At 37.2% G+C, this 24,938-nt stretch overlaps 4 protein-coding genes across 8 annotated transcripts; 3 read left to right on the top strand and 1 right to left on the bottom strand.

Annotated features, from left to right (window-relative positions):
• LOC104712034 lies at window positions 6,715–10,748 on the top strand. 4 transcript variants are annotated; one of them, XM_010428827.2, is made up of 10 exons: window positions 6,715–6,883; window positions 7,081–7,139; window positions 7,232–7,326; window positions 7,586–7,722; window positions 7,889–9,466; window positions 9,542–9,593; window positions 9,835–9,983; window positions 10,093–10,179; window positions 10,302–10,430; window positions 10,527–10,748. In XM_010428827.2, the coding sequence occupies exons 4-10, from the start codon at window positions 7,654–7,656 to the stop codon at window positions 10,605–10,607; spliced, it is 2,145 nt and encodes a 714-aa protein (XP_010427129.1). In that variant the 5' UTR covers window positions 6,715–6,883; window positions 7,081–7,139; window positions 7,232–7,326; window positions 7,586–7,653; the 3' UTR covers window positions 10,608–10,748. The 4 variants fall into 4 exon arrangements, with proteins under 4 accessions (XP_010427129.1, XP_010427131.1, XP_010427130.1 ...); XM_010428829.2 differs by having other exon boundaries at window positions 6,716–6,883; window positions 7,258–7,326; XM_010428828.2 differs by lacking the exon at window positions 6,715–6,883 and adding an exon at window positions 6,966–6,986.
• LOC104712033 (floral homeotic protein APETALA 3-like) lies at window positions 11,841–13,895 on the top strand. The gene is made up of 7 exons (XM_010428826.2): window positions 11,841–12,099; window positions 12,217–12,283; window positions 12,379–12,440; window positions 12,544–12,643; window positions 12,831–12,872; window positions 13,105–13,149; window positions 13,446–13,895. Exons 1-7 carry the CDS (start codon window positions 11,912–11,914, stop codon window positions 13,638–13,640), a joined length of 699 nt encoding a protein of 232 aa, XP_010427128.1. The 5' UTR covers window positions 11,841–11,911; the 3' UTR covers window positions 13,641–13,895.
• On the bottom strand, window positions 14,337–18,427 carry LOC104712032 (ethylene-responsive transcription factor WRI1). 2 transcript variants are annotated; one of them, XM_010428822.2, is made up of 7 exons: window positions 18,067–18,427; window positions 17,869–17,951; window positions 17,702–17,710; window positions 17,473–17,561; window positions 17,231–17,358; window positions 16,825–16,901; window positions 14,337–15,204 (listed from the first exon to the last, which is right to left on the bottom strand). In XM_010428822.2, the coding sequence occupies exons 1-7, from the start codon at window positions 18,282–18,284 to the stop codon at window positions 14,504–14,506; spliced, it is 1,305 nt and encodes a 434-aa protein (XP_010427124.1). In that variant the 5' UTR covers window positions 18,285–18,427; the 3' UTR covers window positions 14,337–14,503. The 2 variants fall into 2 exon arrangements, with proteins under 2 accessions (XP_010427124.1, XP_010427125.1); XM_010428823.2 differs by having other exon boundaries at window positions 17,231–17,355; window positions 18,067–18,426.
• On the top strand, window positions 20,660–22,531 carry LOC104712030. Its single transcript, XM_010428821.2, has 6 exons — window positions 20,660–21,097; window positions 21,358–21,532; window positions 21,625–21,708; window positions 21,787–21,894; window positions 22,006–22,278; window positions 22,371–22,531. Exons 1-6 carry the CDS (start codon window positions 20,682–20,684, stop codon window positions 22,455–22,457), a joined length of 1,143 nt encoding a protein of 380 aa, XP_010427123.1. The 5' UTR covers window positions 20,660–20,681; the 3' UTR covers window positions 22,458–22,531.

Raw genomic sequence — 24,938 nt, 5'->3', positions numbered from 1 at the left:
AATATAAATATATGACAGGAACTTCAAACTAATCAAATTGTAATTTTAAATATACATTTTGTTCTCTCTTAAAACAAAATATGTATTCAGCTATTTATCTATAAATATTTATAAATTTTATGTATTAAAATATATTTTATTTTATTATAATTAGAGTGAAATTACAAAACTAATTAATAATCATATTATGTGAATTATTTCTATGAAAGTAAATAAATAAAACAGAAAATTATGGTTAAAAAGTAGAAGAAAAATTGAACATCTTATAATATATTACTTTGATTCAAGTTAATTTTTTTTTACTGATGTTAGCTTTTTAGGAAGTATCAAATTCTACAATAAAGTTTAAGAGTAAACTCTATATTAAAATATACTATAGTTCATTATAAGTAGAATGAAATTACAAAATAAATTAATAATCATATTATGTGAATTATTTCTATTAAAGTGAAAAAACATAATCATGCATGGTCACAGCCCCATCTTAAATTAAAATGGGGCCTCTGTCAAAGTTACCAAAAATCTAAAAACCCTTAATAAAATTTTTTTTTTTGAAAAAATTGGACGCTTTTGCTTGAAGAAATGTTTTGATATTTGTGATGGACCCATGGCATTTGCCTACTCTATTATGAGCCAAGGCTCATATGTGTAATTACCATATAAATGTTGTATATTTGGGTTATTTCCATACTTTCGGATTAAGTTAAATATTGTAAACATATATAAGGCATTGCCTACACATCTTGGAAAATAAGAAAACCTTTTATATCGAACAAGGTTTTGACATGGTATCAGAGCTAAACCTAAATTTTTAGGCTCTTCGATCCTCTATACCCATACTTGTTCAAGTCTTTTTCTTCAATTTTCCTTTGTTCTTGACCTAGTATATCCAATCCTTCTGTTGGTATACATATCTTATAAATCATGTCGGAAGAATCTGCTACAAAGAACAGTTCTTCTCTGTCGTCCGGAGCTAAGGTACCGGTCGAATCGGCACGACGTCGGATCGATCCCTATGATCTCTCTGCTGGAGATAATCCCGGATCTGTGATTTCTCAACCACAACTTCGTGGTCCTAACTATGATGAGTGGGCAATGAATCTTCGACTTGCTTTGCGGGCAAGAAAGAAATTTGGTTTTGTGGATGGTACTATCCCTAAACCTGATGATGATTCCGATGACCTTGAAGATTGGTGGGCAAATAATGCGATGGTGGTCTCTTGGATCCGCCTTACGGTAGCACCGGATTTAAGTAGCTCTTTGTCTCATCATGAAATCGCTCATGACCTATGGTCTCAAATACAAAAGCGGTTTTCTGTAAAGAACGGACAGAGAGTACAACGTCTCAAAACTGAATTGGCGAATTGTCAACAAAAAGGATCTGCAGTTGAGGCGTATTATGGGAAGCTAACGAAGTTATGGACGAGTCTCGCGGATTTCTAAGTGCCAAGACAGTAGCGAAAATTGCTAAAGAACGGGAAGAGGATAAGCTACATCAATTTTTGATGGGGCTTGATGAAAGACTTTTTGGTGCTGTCAAGTCCTCTCTTCTCTCCCGTGATCCACTTCCTTCTGTCGATGAAGCATATCAAGTTGTTTCACAAGATGAGGAGTCTAAGCGTGCTAGTCGGTTGTTGGAAGTACGTAATGAAGGTGCTAGTTTTGCGGTTCAAATTGCTCCTCGTCCAACTTCGTCGCCACAACCTCGTGATCCCTCTGCTTTGTGTACAAGCTGTGGCCGGAAAGGACATTTAGCCGACCACTGTTTTCGTAAGATTGGTTATCCGTGGTGGTGGGGTGATCGTCCGCGTTCCAAGCTTCCTCCGATGCAAGGCGTTTCTGGAGGTGCGAATGTTGATCGTCGTGGTGTGTCTGCTCCGCCGAAGCGTGTTGACACGGCGCAAGTTCATCATGTCGAGACTTCGACACCGGTTTTTGTGGGCTCTGCGTCGATTACTGAGGCTGATCGTGTGGGGTTTAGTGGTTTGAATGATCAAGAGTGGAGAAAGCTGAAGGATATGCTTAACACAAGAAAAGCGAGTACTCAAGATCATCTCTCGGGTAAGTTTTCGTTGAATCCTGGATCATTGACACTGGTGCATCGAATCATATGACGGGTTGTCTTGATTTTCTCTTGGATGTTTGTGATATGGCACCTATGTTCATCAAGTTGCCCGATGGTCGTTTTACTATTTCTACTAAGCAAGGGAAAGTTTCTCTTGGGTCTCATCTTTGGTTACTGAATGTGTTTTTTGTTGATGGTTTGCAATGTCATCTTATATCGGTCTCACAGTTGACCAGAGATAGGAGCTGTATCTTCCAGATATCTGATAAGCTTTGTATTGTTCAGGACCACATCACACAGACGGTGATTGGAGCGGGTGAACAAGACAATGGTCTATACTTTTTCAGAGGGATGGCAACTGCAGCGGTGACACGCGTTCTGGACCGACAGCCTAAGGATGTGTGGCATCATCGTTTGGGACATCCCTCGTCGACAACCATGGAGATGTTTCAGTTTTCAGATTCTAGTAGTAGTAGTAGTGTTTTTGATTCCAAAACATGTGACGTTTGTATTCGTTCCAAGCAAACACGCGACTCTTTTCCTTTGAGCATTAATACAACTTCTGCGGTTTTTGATCTTGTTCACTGTGATTTATGGGGTCCGTATCGGACGACAGCAATGTGTGGTTCTCGTTTCTTTCTCACAATCGTCGATGATTATTCTCGCGCTGTGTGAATTTATTTGCTGCCAAATAAATCTAAAACTGCTTCTACTTTGCGTGAATATATCTCTATGGTTGAACGACAGTTCAATACGAAAGTAAAGACTCTTCGCAGTGACAATGGTGCTGAGTTCCTCAGCCTTGGTGGATATTTTCGCGAACATGGCATCCTTCACGAGACTTCTTGTGTCGGCACTCCCCAACAAAATGGGAGAGTTGAACGGAAGCATCGTCACATACTTAACGTTGCCCGAGCTTTGCGGTTTCAAGCTCATCTCCCGGTAGAATTTTGGAGTTTTTGTGTTCTTACGGCGGGCTATCTGATCAATAGAACCCCGACATTGGTGTTAAAGGGTAAGACGCCCTTTGAGATGCTCTACCAACGTCAACCGCCTATGAATCATTTAAGAGTGTTTGGTTGCTTATGCTATACTCACAATCAACGCCATGGTGGTGATAAGTTTGCTTCTCGGAGCAATCGCTATGTTTTTCTTGGTTATCCTTATGGGAAAAAGGGCTGGAAGGTTTATGATCTTGAAAGTGGTGTTGTTTCCACCTCTCGTGATGTGATTTTTATCGAGACTGAGTATCCATTCGCTCAGGTTTTATTGGAGTCTCCACCATCGTTGAGTACTCTGTCTCCTCGTCCTCACATACATGATGACGAAGATATTTTCGTGGAAGAAGTTTTGGTCCCTTCTCCGCTGCCGGGACCTGCTGTAAGTCCTCTTCTTGCGGACTTGGAGGTTGCGGTTGCTCCTGTTGTACCGGATGTTTCTTCTCCATCTTTGCCTCTTGTGAGTCCTATGCCGTCTTCACCAGAGAGTGTGGTTTCTCCTTCCTCGCTGATTTTACAGTCTCCGTCTCCTGATATTTCTGCTGAGACATATGAGCATATTATCTCGTCTGTTGATGATGATGATGATGTTTCGATGGGAAAAGGATGCCGTCAAAAGTTTAAATCTAAACGCCTTGATGGTTATGTGATGAATACAACTCATTTGGAGTCTGATGGTGTTTTTCTTGATTCGAGCTGGTATCCCATTGACTCTTACGTCGATTGTTCTCAGTTCTCGGCACATTATCGCGCTACAAAGCTTGCCTGGTTGTCCTTGGTAACAAGCAGACTGAGGGTCTTGATTACAAGGAGACGTTTGCGCCTGTTTGTAAGATGACGACGGTACGTTCGTTTTTGGAGGTTGCGGTCTCTCGGGATTGGGAAGTGCACCAAATGGATGTTCATAACGCTTTTCTTCATGGAGATTTGGAAGAAGAGGTTTTTATTAGACCTCCTCCGGGTTTTCGTACTGCGGATAAGACACAGGTTTGCCGTCTCCACAAGTCTCTGTATGGTCTTAAACAAGCGCCTCGTTGCTGGTTTTCTAAGCTTTCCACAGCTCTGAAGGACTATGGGTTTCAACAGAGTCTAAAGGACTATTCTCTGTTCACATTTGCTAATGATGACAGCCGCATTCATGTGCTTGTTTACGTTGACGATCTCATTGTTACGGGGAGCTCTACTAAGGTGATTACCGCGTTTAAAGCTTACTTGAGTTCTTGTTTTCATATGAAAGATCTTGGTATATCTAAGTATTTTTTGGGCATTGAGGTTGCTCGAAATTCGACAGGCATGTATCTCTCTCAACGCAAGTATACGCTTGATATTATTTCTGACACGGGTTTACTTGGTGCCAAGCCGGTCTCTCATCCAATCGAACAGAATCATCACCTGACCCGTTTCGTTATCGACGTTTGGTTGGTCGCCTCATTTATCTTGCTGTTACTCGACCAGATCTCTCCTATGCGATTCATATCTTGTCACAGTTCATGAATGCTCCGAAGGTCGAACATTGGCAGGCTGCGTGTCGGGTTGTTTGTTACCTCAAACGCAATCCGGGACAGGGGATTTTACTTCGGTCTGGTACTGATCTTCGTCTCTCGGCTTGGTGTGATGCCGATTACAACAGTTGTCCGTTGCAACGTCGCTCGCTAACTGCTTGGTTTATTCAATTGGGCGGTTCTCCAATTTCTTGGAAGACACGGAAGCAGGATGTCGTCTCTCGGTCTTCGGCTGAAGCAGAGTATCGTGCCATGTCGGAAACTGTTTGTGAGATTTTGTGGTTGCGGGAGGTTCTTCGTTCTATGGGGGTTGATTGTTCTGCTCCGGTTCCCCTTCATTGCGATAACGAGGCTGCTATTCACCTGAGTAAGAACCCTGTTTTTCATGAAAGGACGAAACATATTGAGTCGGACTGTCATTTCATTCGGGATGAGATAGTTCGAGGTGTAATTGCTCCTCAACATGTTTCGACTAAGGTTCAGTTAGCTGACATTCTTACGAAGGCTCTTGGTCGCAAGGAGTTTGATGAGTTTTTCCTCAAGCTGGGTATTCGAGATCTTCATACTCCAGCTTGCGGGGGGGGTATTATGAGCCAAGGCTCATATGTGTAATTACCATATAAATGTTGTATATTTGGGTTATTTCTATACTTTCGGATTAGGTTAAATATTGTAAACATATATAAGGCATTGCCTACACATCTTGGAAAATAAGAAAACCTTTTATTAGGGGTGGGCATTTTAACCGAACCAAACCGAACCGAACCGACCCAACCGAACTGAAACCGACCCAAACCAAATCCAATCCTACACTCAAACCATTTGGTTAAGTTTCTTCTCAACCCAAACGGTTCGGTTTGGTTCGGTTTAAACCCAAACCGAACCGAAAACCCAATGTGCTTTTATTAATTAAATAATTAGTAATATACATAATTATTGTATAATATGTATTCATAATCTTATTCTTTATGAATTCATTTATGTTAGATTAGATTTAATTATTTTAAAACTTTGACCCTAGATTTTAAAGAGTAAAATTGTAAAGACTTATAAAGGTTTTTACAAGAAATTATACTTTTTTTTACTTTCTTACGTTGTTTAGTTTGTTTCATTTTATTTTTCCCTAATTACTAAACATTTAATATTGATATAGTTATCATTTTTAGGTAAAATTTTCATGAATTCTTTGAATTATTCAACTTACAAAGGAGAATGAATTTTGTTTTGTTACATTAATTGATTTTTAAACCGAATAAAATCAAACTGAATTAAAGTCAAACCAAACCAAACCAAACCGAATATAAACCGACCCAAACCCAAACCAAACCAAACTAACAATGGTTGAATATGGTTAGAGTTTTATGAAAACTGAATTAACCAAACCGAATCGAACCCAAACCGAATCCGAACTTAAACCGAAATGCCCACCCCTACCTTTTATATCGAACAAGGTTTTGACATACTCTGCCATGGGGTAGAGACAGGCCTGCATGGTCAATCTGTAAATCAGATGATAATATGCGATAAGGAATGATAATAAGATGTCTCAAGTCCAGAGGAAAAAATCTACGTAATCAAATCACGAGAGAGAGAGAGAGAAACCTGACAAAACAAAGCAGTTCCTGAACTCAAAAGGTGTATATTGTTTGTGTTCCAAAACCTACGTATTCGTAACTTCATTTTATATATATAGCCAATTACTTCAATCCTTCAAAAAAATTGACGTCTTCAATCCAAATTCCACAAGGAAAATACGTAGGATTTCATCAGAATATTATTTTATGTATATCTACTATCTACATATACTATTTTAAAAAATAAACTCCTGGCTAAAATTAGTTTAAATTTCAATGTTAATTTTAAATAGGTTTAAATCATTTTGGGTAAATCGTACATAGTCATTGCCTAGAGGTATAACTAAAATAGAAACTAACAAAAAAAAAATTCTTAAAAATTATATCCCAATGCCAATAGACATTGGTCTTTAATTTTATTTTTAAGTAAATTCATTAAAAGGTATATATAATGGTAATTACATAAATTAAACAGAGAGATTTTGCTACTAATTACTACCTTTCAGTTCCAATTTCTCGGGGCAAGAAGAATTCAAAATCAAGTAAACAACAAATAAGAAAACCAAAGAAGCGAGAGAGGTATCAAAACGGTGTCGCTTGGTTATTATCTTCTTCTTCTTCTTACACACTCTCGCCTCCGGACGACGGAGACAGTCAGATACTAAAAAATTAGGGTTTCAGATTTTTTTTCCCCCTTTCAATTCGAGCCAGTTGATTGCCGCCGCCACCTCTTCTTCCCATCAAGTCAGTTCCTTTCTTCTTGGGATATTCTAAATTCTCTATTTTGAGGCTTAGTGTTGTTCCTTTCTCCCTCTCTGTTATACATTGATTTTGTGATACAAAACTTGTGAGAATTTCGAATTGATTGTTATTTTGCGTCTTCTTTGGAGCTTGTGAGTATTATAATGACGAGACTTTTTTTTTTTTTTTTTTCCTTACAGAACATGACAATAATGGAATTCTAACTTGTAATGGCGTACTAAATCAACTGCGAATCGTGGTTCGTCACTTTTGCTTAATCACACTCTTTCGATCTTTGTCTTATTTTTAATTAGTCTTATTTCCAAATCCTGATGATACTCGTTGTTTCAGTTTTGTGACATGGTTACTGTTTCTAGGCTGTTGAACCTCACTCTTGTTGTTGTTCCCGAGCTTGACAAAACATCATCTTTCTTGGCTGATTCAAGGTATTCTCTATAACTCCCATCTCTTTTAACGTGTTTGCCAAACGAAACCTCGAATGCTTAAGGTGAGGAAGAGAAGCCTAATAAGCCCATTAAGTGGTTGGTAGACTAAAAGATAGATTCTTCTTAGTTAGTTGTCCTTCACCCCTAGTTTGAACCCAAAGTTGAATCAATTTCGATAATACTATGCCAATGTCTACTGTCTGCCAAAGTGTTTATTACTTCCCTTTACGTCCACTGATTTTAATTTTCTTTTGATTAGGTTTTGTGTACTGTCACCATCTCTTAGACCACTCCTAAGAGAAGAGAAGGTTTATTTTGGCTGTGGACATGGGGGCTCTTGCTCAGGTAGTTCCGTGGATACCAGAAGACGACCTGCTTCTAAAGAATGCCATTGAGGTGAGTTCCCATTTCATTGAGTTTGGTCACATGTCTGTCACATTGTTGGATTCAGCCATGGATTTTTATCTCAATAGAGGGTTAGAGCATGCGTTTTGTGTTTCTTCATTCAGCTTGTCTGGTATTCGAGCAGTTAAGTGAACTGGAATACTTAATTTATTTGCAGGCCGGAGCTTCTTTGGAATCGCTTGCTAAAGGTGCTGTGCAGTTTTCTAGAAGATTTTCTATCAGAGAACTGCAAGATAGATGGCATGCATTGCTTTATGATCCAGTTGTTTCTGCAGAGGCGGCTTTTCGGATGACTGAGCTTGAACGTACTAACCCTAATTTTCCTACAAAGTTCGGTAGAAGTGGGTATTCAAAAGAAAACAAAAGTTCATCTAGGAAGAGAAATGCTGAAAGGCTCAGACATACTTATCATTCCTTACGGAAGAAGTTTCGCACCGAGCCATTCAATTCCTTGGATCTAGGTTTTCTCGTTCCACCAAATGATAGCCATTTCATGGATAATGGTGATGCAACACATCTTGGTCTTGAAGACTCTCACATGGATATCATCCACAACGCGTTTCCAGAAATCTTGGCTGAAGGCGGTTGCGTGACAAATCATGTTGTGTCGGAAGATCATATACAGGGAGACATTCCTTATGTAGGAGGAGGAGAAAATCTCACATTTACTGAACATGCAAGCCCTTCAGGATGTGATGCGGTGTATCAAGATTCCAAGCAGAATCTGGAGAATACTACTGCTCATGAGGTGAAAACCACAACGGCTAGCACTGATTTCCTGGCACAGCTTTCAACTTCTCTTTTTGAGGAAGACCCTGAATCGTTCATGGAAGTAGATGGCAAAGAAGTTGACAAGTCATATTATGATGGTCTTAGCTCACTGTTGGTGAACTCGACAAATGATACAAATTGCGAGGCTTTGCCTAACTCCACCGAGCAAGAACTTTTGACCGCACCAACCAATTCAGGAGGTGCAACTCTGGATGATCATGTGATGCTTGAGCTAGATGGTACAAGTGAAATGAGCTTAGTGGAGTACAAAACTGCGTCTGAATCTGTAGATCCTCATCCTGAGATTGTTGAGGGTGTAATCTGCTGTTTATTAAACCAAGAGGATATTGAGGTTCCGTGTAATGATGACATTTTCGTATCCAACAACTCCCATCCAATGTCAGTTTCTTCGTTAGCCAGGCGGAACTTTAAAGATACCAATAATCCAATAACTACATGTGTCAGAGACATTTCCGCCAGTAAGGAAAAAAGTGAAGGACATTCACTCCAGACCCAAAAGAAAAACTCAGGACGTTCACAGGGTACTCAAGGAAAGCCATTGAAGGGCCAATCAAGTCAAGGTAGCAAAACCAGGGCATCTACTAGTACTGAGTTACAGAATACTGTTGCTCCTGGTGGTTCTACCTGTGTAGCTTCTGCACAGGCAGACTCTACTACTCTGCATTCAGCTGGTACCGGTGCAATAGATGAAAAGAAAGAAATTGCTGGTGGAACACTCTTTGTTGGATTTGATAGTCATGAGAGCTACCCGGACAAGGATACTGAAACCTGTAAAGAGGAAAAAGATGTACCACCTATTAATGAAGCGTCACATGCTAAAGATACTGCTTGTGGTTTGATAGAGATTCCAGACCCTGTGCTGGAGAACACTCCAGCAGAAGCAGACACGCATGTTTGTGAGAGTGATGAGGACTTGCCGAATTATTCTGACATTGAGGCTATGGTAACAATCTTTATTCTTGATGCTATAGTTCCATGAAACATTAACAGCTAATCGATAACACCCTTTTGATTTCAGATACTTGACATGGACTTGGAACCTGAGGACCAAGATAATTTTGATCTCGAAGGTAATTGAGCATCCCTTCTCGTTCAGTGGAACTCATGTTTGCTTTATCTATCTACATTTTTGGAAAAAAGAAAGCTTTTAGTATGTGAATCAGGAAAGTATTTCAGCATTGGCTCACAAAGTTCATTACAAGCCATGAATACTGAGGGATATGTAGGGAACCTATTTCCATGGGTAGCGAAAGAGATGTTATACTAGGTTTAAGGCTTGTTTGTGATTCCGTAAAATGTTTTCATTTGCAGTTTCCAAGTATCAGAGCCAGGACATGAAAAGAACAATCATAAGACTTGAGCAGGCTGCATACTCATATATGCAAAGAGCCATTGCTTCCCGTGGTGCATTCGCTGTTTTATATGGTAGATATTCAAAACACTACATCAAGAAGCCTGAGGTATTATTGTCCTATTGATTTAAGTATTTTCCTTGTATGACTTTAGAGAAGCTTCGTGAGAAATTATAGTAGCACTTGTTTACATCGGGGTTCTTTTTTCCTGGCACAGGTTTTGGTGGGTAGATCAACAGAAGACCTTGCGGTGGACATTGATTTGGGAAGAGAAAAGCGAGGTAGCAAAATATCTCGACGACAGGTTGGTCAATAGTAGATGCTTCTATTTGTATATTAAGTGTTTGAGCTGTGTGAGAAAAGAAACAACCCATGATCTGTGACCACCTTGTTGTTTTTCTTCCCTCTTTTGGTTGTTGAATGCAGGCGATCATACGGCTGGGTGATGACGGGTCGTTTCATATGAAGAATCTAGGAAAGTATCCAATTTCAGTAAACGAGAAGGAAGTAGATCCTGGACAGAGTTTAATCCTCAAATCTGATTGTCTAGTGGAGGTTTGATCCTAGATCCTTTTTTAAAACATGATTATAATAACTGCACGCCTCGAGTTCCTTTCTTAAGTCCCGAGTTATATATATGGTTGTACGCAGATAAGGGGGATGCCTTTCATATTTGAAACAAACCAAAGTCGCATGAAAGAGTACCTGACGAGAACAGGAAAAGTGAACTGAGACCAGAACAAGAGTGCGTGTGTTGGTTGTGTAGTGAATGATGTATCTCTTGTGTAATGTACCTTAACCAATAACCATAGTGACATGTCTTGTAGATCTTTTATATACATCTTTGGTTCCGTATTATGCATAGTTGACCCAGTTTTAAAGCGCTGAAATGAAAATACAAGTCTAGTGTAACTGAACCTCTTGTATTTAAAGCTTAAGCGAAGAATGATTGTTCTCGTCTTCGGCTTGTAAGGGATTGATTACGACCTTCTTCAGTCGCACCGATTTGCATTGCCCGAATGAAAACTTGATGATGAAACAAAAAAAACAGTCCCTGCTATACTGTTTCAGGCCAATTAAGTCCCAAAACTACACTAACTCATCGAAGCAAAAATATGTAATGATCAAGAAAATATCTCATACATCTCGTTCATTTTGCTTTATATTTTAGAGTTACATTGGAGTTTTAGTGGAGTTGTAAGCTACAGTAATGTGTTTAATATTTCAGTGTGTGCAGTTTTAATTGTTTTGGACCAAAGATATACTAACAATGACTTTTCTCCTAACTTCTTCTCCCTTTTTATCATAGGGTTTACTTATTCCATGGATCTTTTACTTAGTTATCGTAATCATTTGGGAAACATATTTGAGTTACATGGAAGTGACATTTAAATCCAAATAAAGAAGTAAAACAAATCTAAATTTCCGAAATCAACAAACAAAAGTACACACTTGGCTTTTAACAAGAAAAATAATAACTTGGTTCATTCAAACAATCATACCTAAACACTTTCGTTTTACTTTAGGGTAAGCCCAAAAAGCCAACCAAATCCACCTGCACTGATTTGACGTTTACAAACGCCGTTGAGCATGTCACCGTTGTAAACGCTATAAAGAGTCGACACTAACGGTGCTCCGTTAATAAAATGGACGGAAAGCAAACTAAACCAGTTGATAGCTTTGGTCCCCTCTCTCTTTCACACCTAGTGAGTCGTGACAATTGATTTAAGCAGTGTCTTGTAATCTATACAACCATCGATGTCCGTTGATTTAAGCAGTGTCTTGTAATTAACAATAAACCACTTTACACAATAGGCAAATTTATCACTTAGTTTTCATCACCTTCTGAACTCTCCTTTCATGGATTCGGCAATACTTTCTATTTTTAGTAAATCAAGTGGACCCTTTACTTCTTCAACTCTATCTCTCTCTTTCTATTTCATTTCTTTCTTCTTATTATATCTCTTTGTCCTCTCTCCACCAAATCTCTTCATCAAAAGATTTAAGACAAAAGTAGAGAAGAAAAAAGAAAGAAGATGGCGAGAGGAAAGATCCAGATCAAGAGGATAGAGAACCAGACGAACAGACAAGTGACGTATTCGAAGAGAAGAAATGGTTTGTTCAAGAAAGCACATGAGCTCACGGTTTTGTGTGATGCTAGGGTTTCGATTATCATGTTCTCTAGCTCCAACAAGCTTCATGAGTATATCAGCCCTAACACCACGTACGTACGCGGATCTCTCTTATAATTACCCCACTCTTAATTTGAACTACTAAACTGCTTTGTTATCTTCTAATTAATTAACGACTCCTTTCATTTGGGTGATTGTGTTGGCTATAGAACAAAGGAGATCGTAGATCTGTACCAATCAATTTCTGAAGTCGATGTTTGGAGCACTCAATATGAGGTTTTGTTCCCTCTTAGATCCTTCTTCTTGTTCTTGAATCTTGATATGTGTTTTTTTTTGTATGGTTGGTAAAATTTGTGATGTGTTTGTCGCAGAGAATGCAAGAAACCAAGAGGAAACTGTTGGAGACAAATAGAAATCTCCGGACTCAGATCAAGTATTTGTTTCTCTCTCTTGATCTCATCTATGTCACTTAAAACATAACTTTGGATTGCAAACACAAATTATTATTTTTGATATATAATTTGTAAAAATTGTAGGCAGAGGCTCGGTGAGTGTTTGGAGGAACTTGATTATCACGAGTTGCGTCGTCTTGAGGATGAAATGGAAAACACTTTCAAACTCGTTCGTGAGCGCAAGGTTCTTATTTATATTGATTTTGCTCTTATCTAGCTAGGGTTTTAATTATTCCTATATACTCACACATTAGTTTTTGAGTTTAACTATGGCTGTTGTTGTTGTGTTTTAAAAGGAAACATTTTGTTTACTGTTGGATAATATGTGTAAACGAAATTTTTAAAAATTAATCTTTATGTTAATTATACAGATTAAATCCCTTGGAAACCAGATCGAGACCACCAAGAAAAAGGTCACATCTTCTGTCCACTCACTTTCCCATTTTAGCATATTATTTGTCTCAACAATTTTGTGTTAAATTGAATTACGCACTTGCTCAAACTGTTGATAACACTTTTCTAAGAAAATGATCTCGTTTTTGTGTTTAAGCTAATGGATAAAGGTAACAGTAAGCATATAATATGGTGATCGCGTAATAATTTCGGTATTTTAATAGTTTCTCTCGTGGTTTACAACAATTGCAGAACAAAAGTCAACAAGACATACAAAAGAATCTCATACATGAGCTGGTAATATCTCTTTTTGTTTCCCTTACATGTTGTTTTTATGCATACTATGTACATGCATGTAGCCAATGATTAAAAGAATAGAAATGTAGTGTAGATTGACCAGTCACTCTTATGTTTTCTCTTGATTCTTCTAATCAAAATACTACCGAATGGGAAAAATGTAGTGTAGATTGACCAGTCATTCTTATGTGTTCTATATCAGTCTTATCAGACATGTCATGTCATTTCGAATTTAACAGTGTTGGACTTAGTTATTTGAAATATGGCTTAAAATATGTTTTGGTGAATTTAATTAGGAACTAAGAGCCGAAGATCCTCACTATGGACTAGTAGACAATGGAGGAGATTACGACTCAGTTCTTGGATATCAAATCGAAGGGTCGCGTGCTTACGCACTTCGTTACCACCAGAACCATCACCACCATTACCCCAACCATGCCCTTCATGCACCTTCTGCCTCTGACATCATTACCTTCCACCTTCTTGAATAATTAAAGGTTTTTAAAAAGCTAGCTTGCCGGTGGTATCATTATCTATCTAATTAATATAAGCTACTTAAAAGCATAAGACTGGTGCTGCTAAAACCTTAAACTGTCATGTTTCTTAGTTATGTATTTTAAAGCCTTAAAAAATATGTACTGTGTGATCAGTAGCTTGCTGCTTAGACTTATTGTGGGTGAAATGTTTTCAAGAATTTTATCATGTATCATATTATTATATTGAACTATCTGCTTATTTATGCTCCACACCCTACTCTCTATTATCTAAAGAACCAAATGAGCAAGATAAAAACTCCTGCGACTTTCCCATATGTTTTTTGGATTTCAATGTCAATTTTATCAAAACTGCTAATTTTTCTACACTACCAATTGTACTATCAAACTTTTTACAATATTAAAAAGCAAAAAAAAAAAAATCTTTAAACGATGTATTATATTTCCGAGCCAAAATGAAACAAAAGAGACCCATATTTTCCACTCTTAAGTATTACCTTTGAAACCTTCTCTTTGTCTAAGATTCTTTGAAACTCTTTCTCTTTGTATAAATGCCTGAAAAATTGATAGGCATCTTACTTAGCCTCCTTGTTGTCTTTGGTTGAATACAACCGAATACTTAAGTGAACTAAATCCACTTCTCTGTTTCGGTTTGTTTAGGATGTTTACTTATCTTAACTAATTGTAACATTAGAAAAGAAAAGAGAGCTAGAAAAGGGGCAAATACATTGATTATTCAGAACCAACGAACTAGCCCTGAAATGAAAATACAAACCCTAGCAGAACTCAACATAAGAAGATAGAAGAAGAAAGAAGAAGAAGAAGAAGCAGAAATTCAAACTAGAATACATAGCTCTCTCTCAGACAGAATAGTTACAAGAAACAGAGGTTGTTGTTGCTGTTGTTGTTGTCGTTGATGAAGCAGAGTCGGTAGAAAAGCAAGACAAAGGTGAAGACGAAGAAGTTGGGCTCTCTCTTCCCACCACAACCTCGCAACAATCCAGATTTCCCAACCCCAAGCACTCGTTCTTCCCTTCCTCGAACATGAAGTCAATGTTCTCCTCAAATGCTAACTCATTGAAAAGCTCTGGATACTCGATAGGATTCTCATTTGAGAGATTCTGATCCGTCAAGAACGGAGTAAACCCTGAATCCATCATACAGAAGTTCCAAGCCAGCTCGTTGTCATCCGAACAACGATTCATTTCCATTATGGCTGAAGAGTCTATGCAGCAATTGACCACCGCCGCCTCTTCTTCTTTATATCCCACAACCTCTTCTCCTTGCTGCTCTGCTTTCTCTTCTTTCTGTACTTGTGGTGGCTCTTCCACGCACTGTTGTTTCACTTCTTCTGTAGGCTCTTCTTTCGCTTCAATCTCTTGTTTGGCTTCAGCAAGTATAGCCTCTTCTTGATGGTTAGCTTGGCTCACAGGGAACGGGAAAACACCTTTCTTCTTTAACCGGTCGATGTAATTACTAATGTCGAAATTAGTAACCGCATTGGCACCTCGATACTCTATGGCTGCCATGTCATAAGCCGCTGCAGCTTCCTCCTGCGTATCTGTAAAACCAATAAATTAGGAACATTATAAGTAAAGAACTTCTAAATTAAGACAACGCAAACAGAGACAGTGTTATCTTTCTCACATACTTGGCAAGTGCTACAACCAAATAAGCCCAAACAAGTGTTAAAAGAAGTGTTTAATTTTTTTGTCGTTTCAACATTTAAAAAAGTTAAGAATTTATGATACCTAATAAAAGACAAAAGAAAAAAAAAAAATCAATACAAGAACTGAGTGACGTGTTTCGTAGGGACAACTAGGGTTACACGAATTGTGTGAGACGTGTATGAGACCATTTCTCCTCAACTGCGCCGCTCTATAACACTAAAAGAGTCCAAACTTGTACTATAACTTAAACTAATTCCAATAATTTGTATATAGAATAATACACGAACGTACGATTACTAAATTACTTAACAATAAAATAAACACCTACCTAGTGTGTCAACTCTAAGCTCTAATTAGAACCCATATTACTATTAAGTTGCAAGTTAGGTAGCTTTCTAAAGTAGAAGGTAGAGAAAGACAATTATTATAAAAAAAGAAGAAGATAATAAAGAAGACCCAGATTTTGTTCGGAGGACAAAGATGAAAGATATGGTTGAGACTTGAGAGAGAGAGATGCACGTGAGGGCTCGTGACTCCTACTGAGAACAGTCTCAACTCTTAAATCAATTTAAATAAGAAACTTAAAAAAAAAAAAAAAAAAAAAAAAAATTATAACTAGGTTAAAACGCTCAATTATCTNTCCTAACCCCTCTCTGAACTATTTTGTCATTTTATGAAGTGAGCGTGTTATCACGTGACCTACGCGCTACACGCGCCTCTACACTTGTAACTTACACTATTATTCTTATACAGCAGTTTCACATCTAATTTGTTATTTTGGAGTTATGCTTTTTGACTACTCTCTTTTTCAAAACAATAAAAATATTTTCTTTTGTTTTGTATAAAATAAAGAATGAATGATATGTATCTTTGTTATATAGAATACTGCCTAAGTGCCTATATTCTTGCAAAATCTGAATCCCGAATTACTAAAAAAAAATAGGAGATTTGTTGAAGATTATTAGGTCACGTACTAGTCTAAGGACCCGGTAACGAGTCAGCAAAACAAAACAAATACTAGTATAATTAACTTTACTCAGTAAAGAGTTGTTAATATTCCTTGTGCAGAGTTAACAATTTTTGTATTCAGAGTATCGGATCCACATAAAATGCAGAATTTAAAAGGTAAATTATGCAGAGATCAGGTAATTAAAAAAAGTTATAAAACAAAAGTTGAATTGATTAAAGTTTTCTTTAGAAAAAGATCAATTAGGGTGAGCTGAAGGGACATGATGTCAAAACTCTCGGCTCACGTGAGTAATTCAAACCCCACTGCCTTGCCATTAACATTATTCTAATTGTCTATCAGTTACACTCTAAGTCTAACTAAACAAATTCTTAAACCCCAGTTTAAACATTATCACTCTATTTTATACCTACAAAAATTATACTGCTAGTAATTTTTTTAAATAAACTAAATGACCCGTTATGTCCGGTAATTTATTAATTAAAAAGTCGATTATGCAAACTAATATTTAATAAAATAAAAAAAAGGGAAAGGAGGTACGTACTGTAGGTGCCGAGGTACAAGTACTTGTTTCCAAACACTCTTCCAATCCGAGCCTCCCATCTTCCGTTATGGTGATGCCTGTAACATAATCATAAAACTTTCTTTAGTTTTTACAAAATAAAAGTTTAATAAACAAACAAACATTTCTCAAAAATCGAATCACATTTTTTAACAATATGCAGGAAAGTACTCAAACTTAATTATGATAAAAAAATAAGTTTTAAAAAGAGAGAATATTCTAAAAGCAAATCCTCATGATTTCTTAAAAAAAGTCATAAACATATTTTCCTATAATTAATTCTCTTATTCAGATATCCAGAAAAATATATTTCTCATTTTGGTTTATAAATTCCAAAAATTAAAATAATAAAAAAGAAAAGAAAAAAAAAAAAGGAGAAAAAAGGAACCTAGCGACGCCGCGATATTTAGAGACGCCTCTAGAGAAACCACTGCTCTGGCGGCGGAGAGAAGCCAAATATTCTTCCTTTGTCACTCTCTGCATTTCCTCCAACTCCTTTGTATACGTCTCTGCCTGCTTCGTCCCAAGAAACAAATTTTTATTTAATTTCCACAACCACCAAACTAATTCTATAACAACATGCATCATCAAAACCCATCAATCTGATTTAAGCTGTTTTTTGGGGTTTACCGGAAAATTCAAGATGGTATCGGGTCCCCAGTACTTGAGAGCAGCCAGATCGTACGTATGTGCTGCTGCTTCTTCGCTGTCATATGCTCCTGCAATTACGCGTGAAGCAGTTGAGATTCTTCTTCTGACCAAATCCACCCCTCTTCTCTTTTTTTCAATTTGGTTAAACCCAAAAAAAAAAAAAAACACAAACTGATCTATATGGTTTAAGAGAATTAGAGCAACATACCCAGATAAACTGATGAGTAGAGGAAGAAATTGCAGATGGGGCAGTGACGAAGTTGAGATCAAACATCAACAAAATAAAAGAATCAAACTTTATCAGTTAAAAAAATCAGATCTTTATCAAAACAGAACAAGTGTTGTTTAATTAAAAAAAAAAAAAATAGACCAAACCTTGTTTGCCTTTCTTGTTCTGAATCGAATTCCAAGAGCTTTTGTCCCAAAGATGAGCCTCGAATCTCCCAGTCCATCTATGTCTATACAATCACACAATCAAACATGCAAAATATCACAAATGCAGTTTCACAAGAAAAAAAAAAAAAAACAAATCCAATCTGAAGAGAAACCAAATCGTTTAATTAGACCAAAAACCTAGTGACTCCTCTGTAGATAGAGCTGCGTCTGGTGGAAGCAGGGCTTGTCGGGTTAGTCGTTTTATCATCAGAAGGAGAAGGCTTCTTAGCCCTCTTGTTGGCTCGTTTAGGCCGTGGAGTCTCCGATTGAATAGGTGAGGAAGTAGTAGTAGAAGAAGAAACAGAGGAAGATGGAGAAGAAGAAGAGGAATTCGTACTCGTTAAGCGCCTCTTCATTAAAACAAACTCTTGAGAAAAAAAATCAGCAAACAACAATTTTAGGAGTGTGATTTTTTTTTTTTTTTGGTGGGTTCAGGAGGAAGAGCAAGAGAGTGGTTTAAGAGAAAAAGAAAAGAGAGGAAACGAGAAAGGGGAAGTTAAATAAACCCTGAAGGAGGAAAGGGCTAATTGGGTTAATTAACACAAAGAGTTAAAATAAATTTGTAAAACCAAACACTTGGCCTTCTGTTGCAGCCATGCTACCAATAGCTTTACTCTCCACGCTGTCTCTCTCTCTCTTTTTTTTTTTCTTTTGTATTTTATATTTTTGATTTCTAGACGTTTTTTTTATCATTAACTTTTTTGTACGTTTTATGTTTTGGAATTATTGAATTTAATTTTCCTTTCTCTAATATTTTTTGGGGAAAAATAAAGTTGGAATGAAAAAATATCTTAATTTTTTTTTCTTTCAATACTATAATTTTTTTCTGGTCAACAATTTTAATTCTACAATTAATTTTCTGCAATTAAAATGAATAAAATTCGGTTTTATTCTATAAAAGAAACAAAATTTGCAAAAATATAAAGTTGAATATTTTTTTCTACTTTTAAATTTGTGTTGTATGAGTTGTCAATATGTTAATTTTACCTATTAAAATTATAAATCTGTTTGTATTCGTCTATATTTTCCTTAAACACTTCATATTAATTATAACGTATCTCGAGTGAGCTGTGTTATACTGTAAATGGGATGTATCCGGTGTATAGAAACAAATCTTTGGATGATTAATAAGTATAGATATAATACTTATCGTATAAGATAATTAGTTAGAACATATAAAGTAAAAAAATTGTCAAATTATTAGCATATATTAATCTAAAAAGTTATCGTATAAAATGCTTAACTAAAATAGATAAAGTAAACAAATTGTCAGATTACTTACACGTACCGATCTAAAAGCTTATCGTAGAAAAGTGCTTAATTAAAATAAATAAAGTAAAAAATTGTCAGATTACTAGCACGTACCGATCTTAAAGGTTCGTATAAAATATATAATTAAAACATATGTAAAGTTAGACAATCTACTTTTTATCAGTTAACTTTACATATATGATCGAAGCAGACACACGAATGTTGATAGTCGTTTAAAACGGTCCAAATATATATAGTTAATATATAATCTAAAAAATACAAAATAATCGTTATGGTTGACATGTAACGTCTAAAAACTACCTCGACAATAATCTAAACTGTGTTTAGAACAGTTTATGTATCTTTTTTTTGTCAACAAAACAGTTATGTATCTTTTGTGGTAGGTTAAATTTTTGATTAGAACAAAAAAAAAACTGATTTTTTAATAAACCAAGGTAAAATTTGGGCTGGCAAATAAAAACATTTGATCAACAAATTTTCAAAATATTTTCACAGTAGAGATAAATTAAAAATAATTACTTGAATTTTGGTTTATGTTGTTTATATTTTCTAACAATACTAGTTAGACTTCAAACGACCTAAACAATGATCTAGATAAATATATGAAAAACTATTTTTGATATGAATTTTATGTTAAATTAATTCTAAAGCTTTATTTGAATATTGTATGAATAGTAAAATAAAGTTAAGAGATGTTTATACAAAAACTAAAAAATATTTTAAATTACTCTTAAAATTTTATTTTTAGGTTAATTTCAATAGTTAATATTTAAGACGAAATATATAAATTAAATTCATAAATTTTGTTTTAAAATCAAATGTAAAATTCATTATAATGTATACACATTAAAAATTAAAAGTAGTATTAGTATTTTTCATTGAAATCTGATTTATTTTCTATTTAATATAAATTTTAAAGATATTGTTATTGTTTGGTTACCATATATTATTTTGTTTTTCCTCTGCATATTTTCTTTTGTTCCTCAAAAACTGTTTATTCCATTTCACATTATTTGTTTTAATTCATTTTCTTTTTGTTTTTCTAGTGGTTAAGAGTAGAATAATGAGTTTAGTATTTGAAATGCATAGAATACAACCAACTAATTTTGCTACAAATTTTATAGAAGAAAAGAATTTTTTTTTTTTTTTTTTTAATCATAAAATGAAACTGTTCTAATTAAACTTTATGAGTCATCATGATATGTATGTTAAATTTAATATTATGCACATTTCCAAGACTAAAGTGCTACTGATAAATAAACCAAACCGTCACGTCTCTTCCACTTCAGTTACACTGCGCCTTTTCTGTTTCCTCTTCTGTGATCCTTGTTCTTCATGTGAGTATCTAAACAGGTGCTTGAGCTGTTACAAGGTACGCTTTTTGTTACTTCTTTTCATACTCGTGGCTCGGACACATGCTTTTTGTTTTGGCATTAAGGTCTAAATTTTTCTTGTATATGTTTTTTTTTTATTCAGAGAATATGTCTTACGTACCACCACATAAACGGCATGAAAATGTAGGAATGAGAGCATCCTCTGTTCCACCTTCTCTACGTCCGAAGCTTAATAAAAACCTCGCGAGTGCTAATACAAAGATCATCTACGCGAAGGATTGCATTACTAGATGGTTTCTCGTTTGTTCAGAATCAGAGGACAACAACTTTCAACTGGTGCCTGTTTCTTCATTATGGAGGAAAGACGCTGAAGAAAAATCATTGGTAATCTTAGCGAAGAGTGAGATTGGAAAATTGGAAACTCCATGGTTGTGGGTAACAGAGAAGGTGGAAGATGATCTTATAATGGGATTTGATAGGGCAAAGAAGACGTTGCTACGTTATAAATCAGAGGATGTCAAACCCAGACTGATAGTTCGATTTGGAAAAGTTGTCTTCCATGGGTAAAAAAAGAACTATTTACTTTTCCATCTATTTTTGATTTTTTTCAGACACAAACGACACACAAACTCTGTTTTACATGGTTGGTTAGTAATAAGACTTGTGTTGGTATAAGAGCATTGTAATGTGTTGACAGCTTGGAATCTATAGTTGAGTCTGTTAGCTAGAGAGCTATCATGTTAAACATCATTTTAGGCATAAGGAGTTTTTGCTATGTCGAATAAACGAGTTTACCAGTTCCAATCTTATCAAATTGATGCAGTGTTAGTTCATCAGAAGCTCTAACTGATGGTCCGTTAACTCAAAGCATTTTGGAAAAATTGAAGAAAACTTTTCGTACAAATGTCCCAAAGTCTTATTTCGAGAACATTGGCTATGGAGTAGTACACAATATGGCATTCTGCGTTGAAGAGCCCAAGGAGTTGTATCATGTGAAGGTGGTTTAATTTTGTTTTGTAAGATTCATGATTTGTGTTCATAATTTAGTTTTAAAGATTTTTGAGGCTTGGTTTCTGGTTTTCATAATTAGGTATCAGACAACACTCGTCCTGATATAACCATCTCTTGTAAATGTATGGTGGACCAAAAGCATAAACGACTCAACTTTTACAAGGTAAGTCTTTTTTCGTCTTCTCTCTTACCACATTTTCAGAGAATCATATTGAAGCTTTTGTTTGCTTTTTTTATTCAGGCAGAGCTTAATGCTTTGAGGCACTTAAATCTTGACGTCTCATGCCTTGATCAAGATCTTGACATGAGGTTGCTAGTTGACTCAAAAGAGACATTAACCAATCTCTCTGTGAGTTGACTTTGTATGTTCCATACTTAGTATCCAAGAAAATGAGATGAATGATATATTAAACAAGTGATATGTTAAAGATGTGAAATATGCCTCTTTGATTGTATCCAGGAGAATGAGATTAAGAGTCTTAAAGAATTGACTGATTCAGCGGAGATAGATCAAACTGTGACAGGTGGGTTAAGGTGGCCGCTTGGGCAAAATTCTTGCGCGGATCGATATAGGGTTTGTGGTGTTTGGCATACTGCAACTACTACGTACATAAACCAAACTCTGAGGCTTCAAATTCGAGAGGCTGATCGATATGATTTCCGTACTGGAATTGGAGGTACCTCAAGGGAAGTGAATATCAAATTAAAAGCTTTGAGCACTATACTACTAAAGGTAAGATCTTCCTCTTCTTTTTTTTAAGACATGTTCTTCTAATTATAGTGATGGTCAACAAGTGACAATAGTTATTATGTTTACAATTTCAGGAGGAAAATGTGGAGAAGAAATGTGTTTCAGACATGCTGAAAGATTGTCTGAAAGCAGTTTGGGATTACTTTTTGAAAGAAATGTAGTGTTGTCACTTTGTTTGTCTTGTGTTTTACCTTTCAGTTTGTTCTACTTGCTCCAAACTTTGTTGCTTTTTTCAGATTTTGGCTCATCTATATTTTGTGGGTTTAAGATTTTGAATTCAATATATATTTTTATGTTGCAATCCTATATATATTTCTCCGGTCAACAATTTGATTTCTATATTTAAAAATAGAATATTTTTTTTGTTGGCAAGGAAACTGTAGAATCTAAGATGAACATGTTTTGGTTTTACAAAAGAAAACAAACTATTTTAATTGCTCAAAAGTTCCCTAGCCTTTTTCAAAAGAATATACTGTATAAGAGAGTTTCCAAAATATCAAGACTCATAAGATGAAAATGTTCTCACTAGACTTTCATTTTCGTTATCGGTTTATTCTTTTTTTTTTCTTTCTTTTTGTTTTGGTTTGGTAAATGTGCTCGATCACTCGAGCTCGTAGTCACAAGCACTGACCCATGCTTGAATGCTACCAACGAGCCACTAGCGACAAGCACAATTTATCGGTTTATTCTTGATATGAAAATTGGGAAATTCAAAAAAAAAAAGAAAAGAAATATTTTGTACATTTCCAAGACCAAGAATAAAGAAAGCTACCTAGTGATAATTAAAGAGACCTCACCGAACCGTCTCGTCTCTTCCACTTCAGTTCACTGCGTCTTTCCAGTTTCCATCTTCTTGTGACTTGTGCGTATATGTTGGATATGGGCTGCGTCCAGTATGCCGCGGCCCAACAAGACGAGATAATTGCGATTTCGGCCCGACAAAATTGGATGAAAGTCATTAGTAACTCGTAAAGGGCAATCTCGGGAATTCCCGATGGAAACCCTAGAGAACCCTCGGTCTACAGTCCACTATATAAAGCAACAGTACTCGCTGGAGAATATCCATCAGACTCACGTACAATACCCCGAGAGTAAAACTTTGTGTCTAATCATATTTACTGTTTCCTGTATAATTCTCGTTAGCTTCCGAGCTCGTCGTGACTCACTTGCCAGTTCTCCTGTGAACTGACGAGCACGATCTTGACTCGTTTTAGTGACGACCTCGAATTCTTATCGTTAATAAAAGAACAAACTTCTCTTTCCCCAAAAATCGATATTTATTTAGTGTTGTGCAATCCTCAGTACAAACAATTGGCGCCCACCGTGGGGTAAGAGCAGAACACTTCTTTTTGACGAATCAATACCGACGGTCCTCACTTCCTCGAAATTTCAAGATCAATGACGAACCCTAGCGACGATCTCAACGAAGCAACGGAGCAGCCGATGGAGCAGCCGACGGAGCAGCGATGGGGGCGAACGAGAACGCGAACTGTCCTGCCTCAACCCTCTTCGGCGATCTCAACCGAAGGCCCCTCGCCGAGCACGATTCCTCCGACAGCGCCCGACGCGACCCTCGAGCCCCTCGCAGCTACAAACGTTGGACCCGGACCTGTCACCGACCAGCTGGTAACTAACGCCGCCGCTCTCCTCAGCGCTGCACTCACCAACGCTGCCGCTCTCCCCAGCGCCGCGCTCACCAACACTACCGCTCACTCTAATGCTGCTCGCCCCAACGCTTTGCCCGTCCAAAGGAACGGACTCGACGACCTGATGCAAGTCATACTCGATCGACTCGATGGTCAGGAAACGCGAACGAACGAGCGGCTCGAAGCAATCGTGGCAGCGCAGGAAGCGTCGCAAAATCAAATTAGCAGGCTCAAGCAGCGAAGGAGCGAACGCCGGAGTGAGAACGACCCTGGTGAACAGCACGCAAATCCACCGCTCCCTGCGACGCTATCCGTAGAGAAACGCTACGAAAGCCATAGACGCCCACCAGCGTCGATCATCGTAGGCTCCATGGAAGAACGCCCCAGAGAAGTCCCATCCGAGATCCAAAACCGAACGCAGAGACGAAGCGGAAGCCCGCCGACCCCAACTTTGCCGAGCCGACAAACCGACGCAGATCTCAAGGACGAAACCATACGGCGCCTTGAGATGATGGTCCAAGAACTCTCCTCGAGAGTTCACCGGGCAACGAGCTCGGCCCCCAATCTCGACCGAGTACTCGAAGAGGTCCAGCGCTTGCCGTTCACTGCAAGGATCTCTCGCGTTCGTGTTCGTTACGTAAACAAGTTCAAATTCACTCCGTACAATGGATTGGATGACCCAAAGCCGTTTCTGACTTCTATGAGTTTTGCTATAAGCCGAGCTCACTTCAGTGAAGAGGAATACGAAGCTGGCTGCTGTCAACTCTTTGTCGAGAACCTAGCTCACGAAGCTTTGGGATGGTTCGCTCGGCTCCCACCGAACTCTATCGGAAGCTACCACGAGCTGACGACCGCCTTCTTACAACACCATTCCACATTTATGATTCGAGGCGCCTCGAATGCCGATCTGTGGAACATGTTCCAACAAACCAACGAGTCGCTCCGGGATTTTTATGGAAAGGTTCAAAAGAATAGTTTCAAAGCTCTCGATCGCTG

This window comes from Camelina sativa, chromosome 9 (genome assembly GCF_000633955.1).
Source record: "Camelina sativa cultivar DH55 chromosome 9, Cs, whole genome shotgun sequence".
NCBI classification, from domain to species: Eukaryota; Viridiplantae; Streptophyta; class Magnoliopsida; order Brassicales; family Brassicaceae; genus Camelina; species Camelina sativa.
Note: the sequence above shows the minus strand (reverse complement) of the source record. Positions and strands in the feature narration are given on the sequence as shown.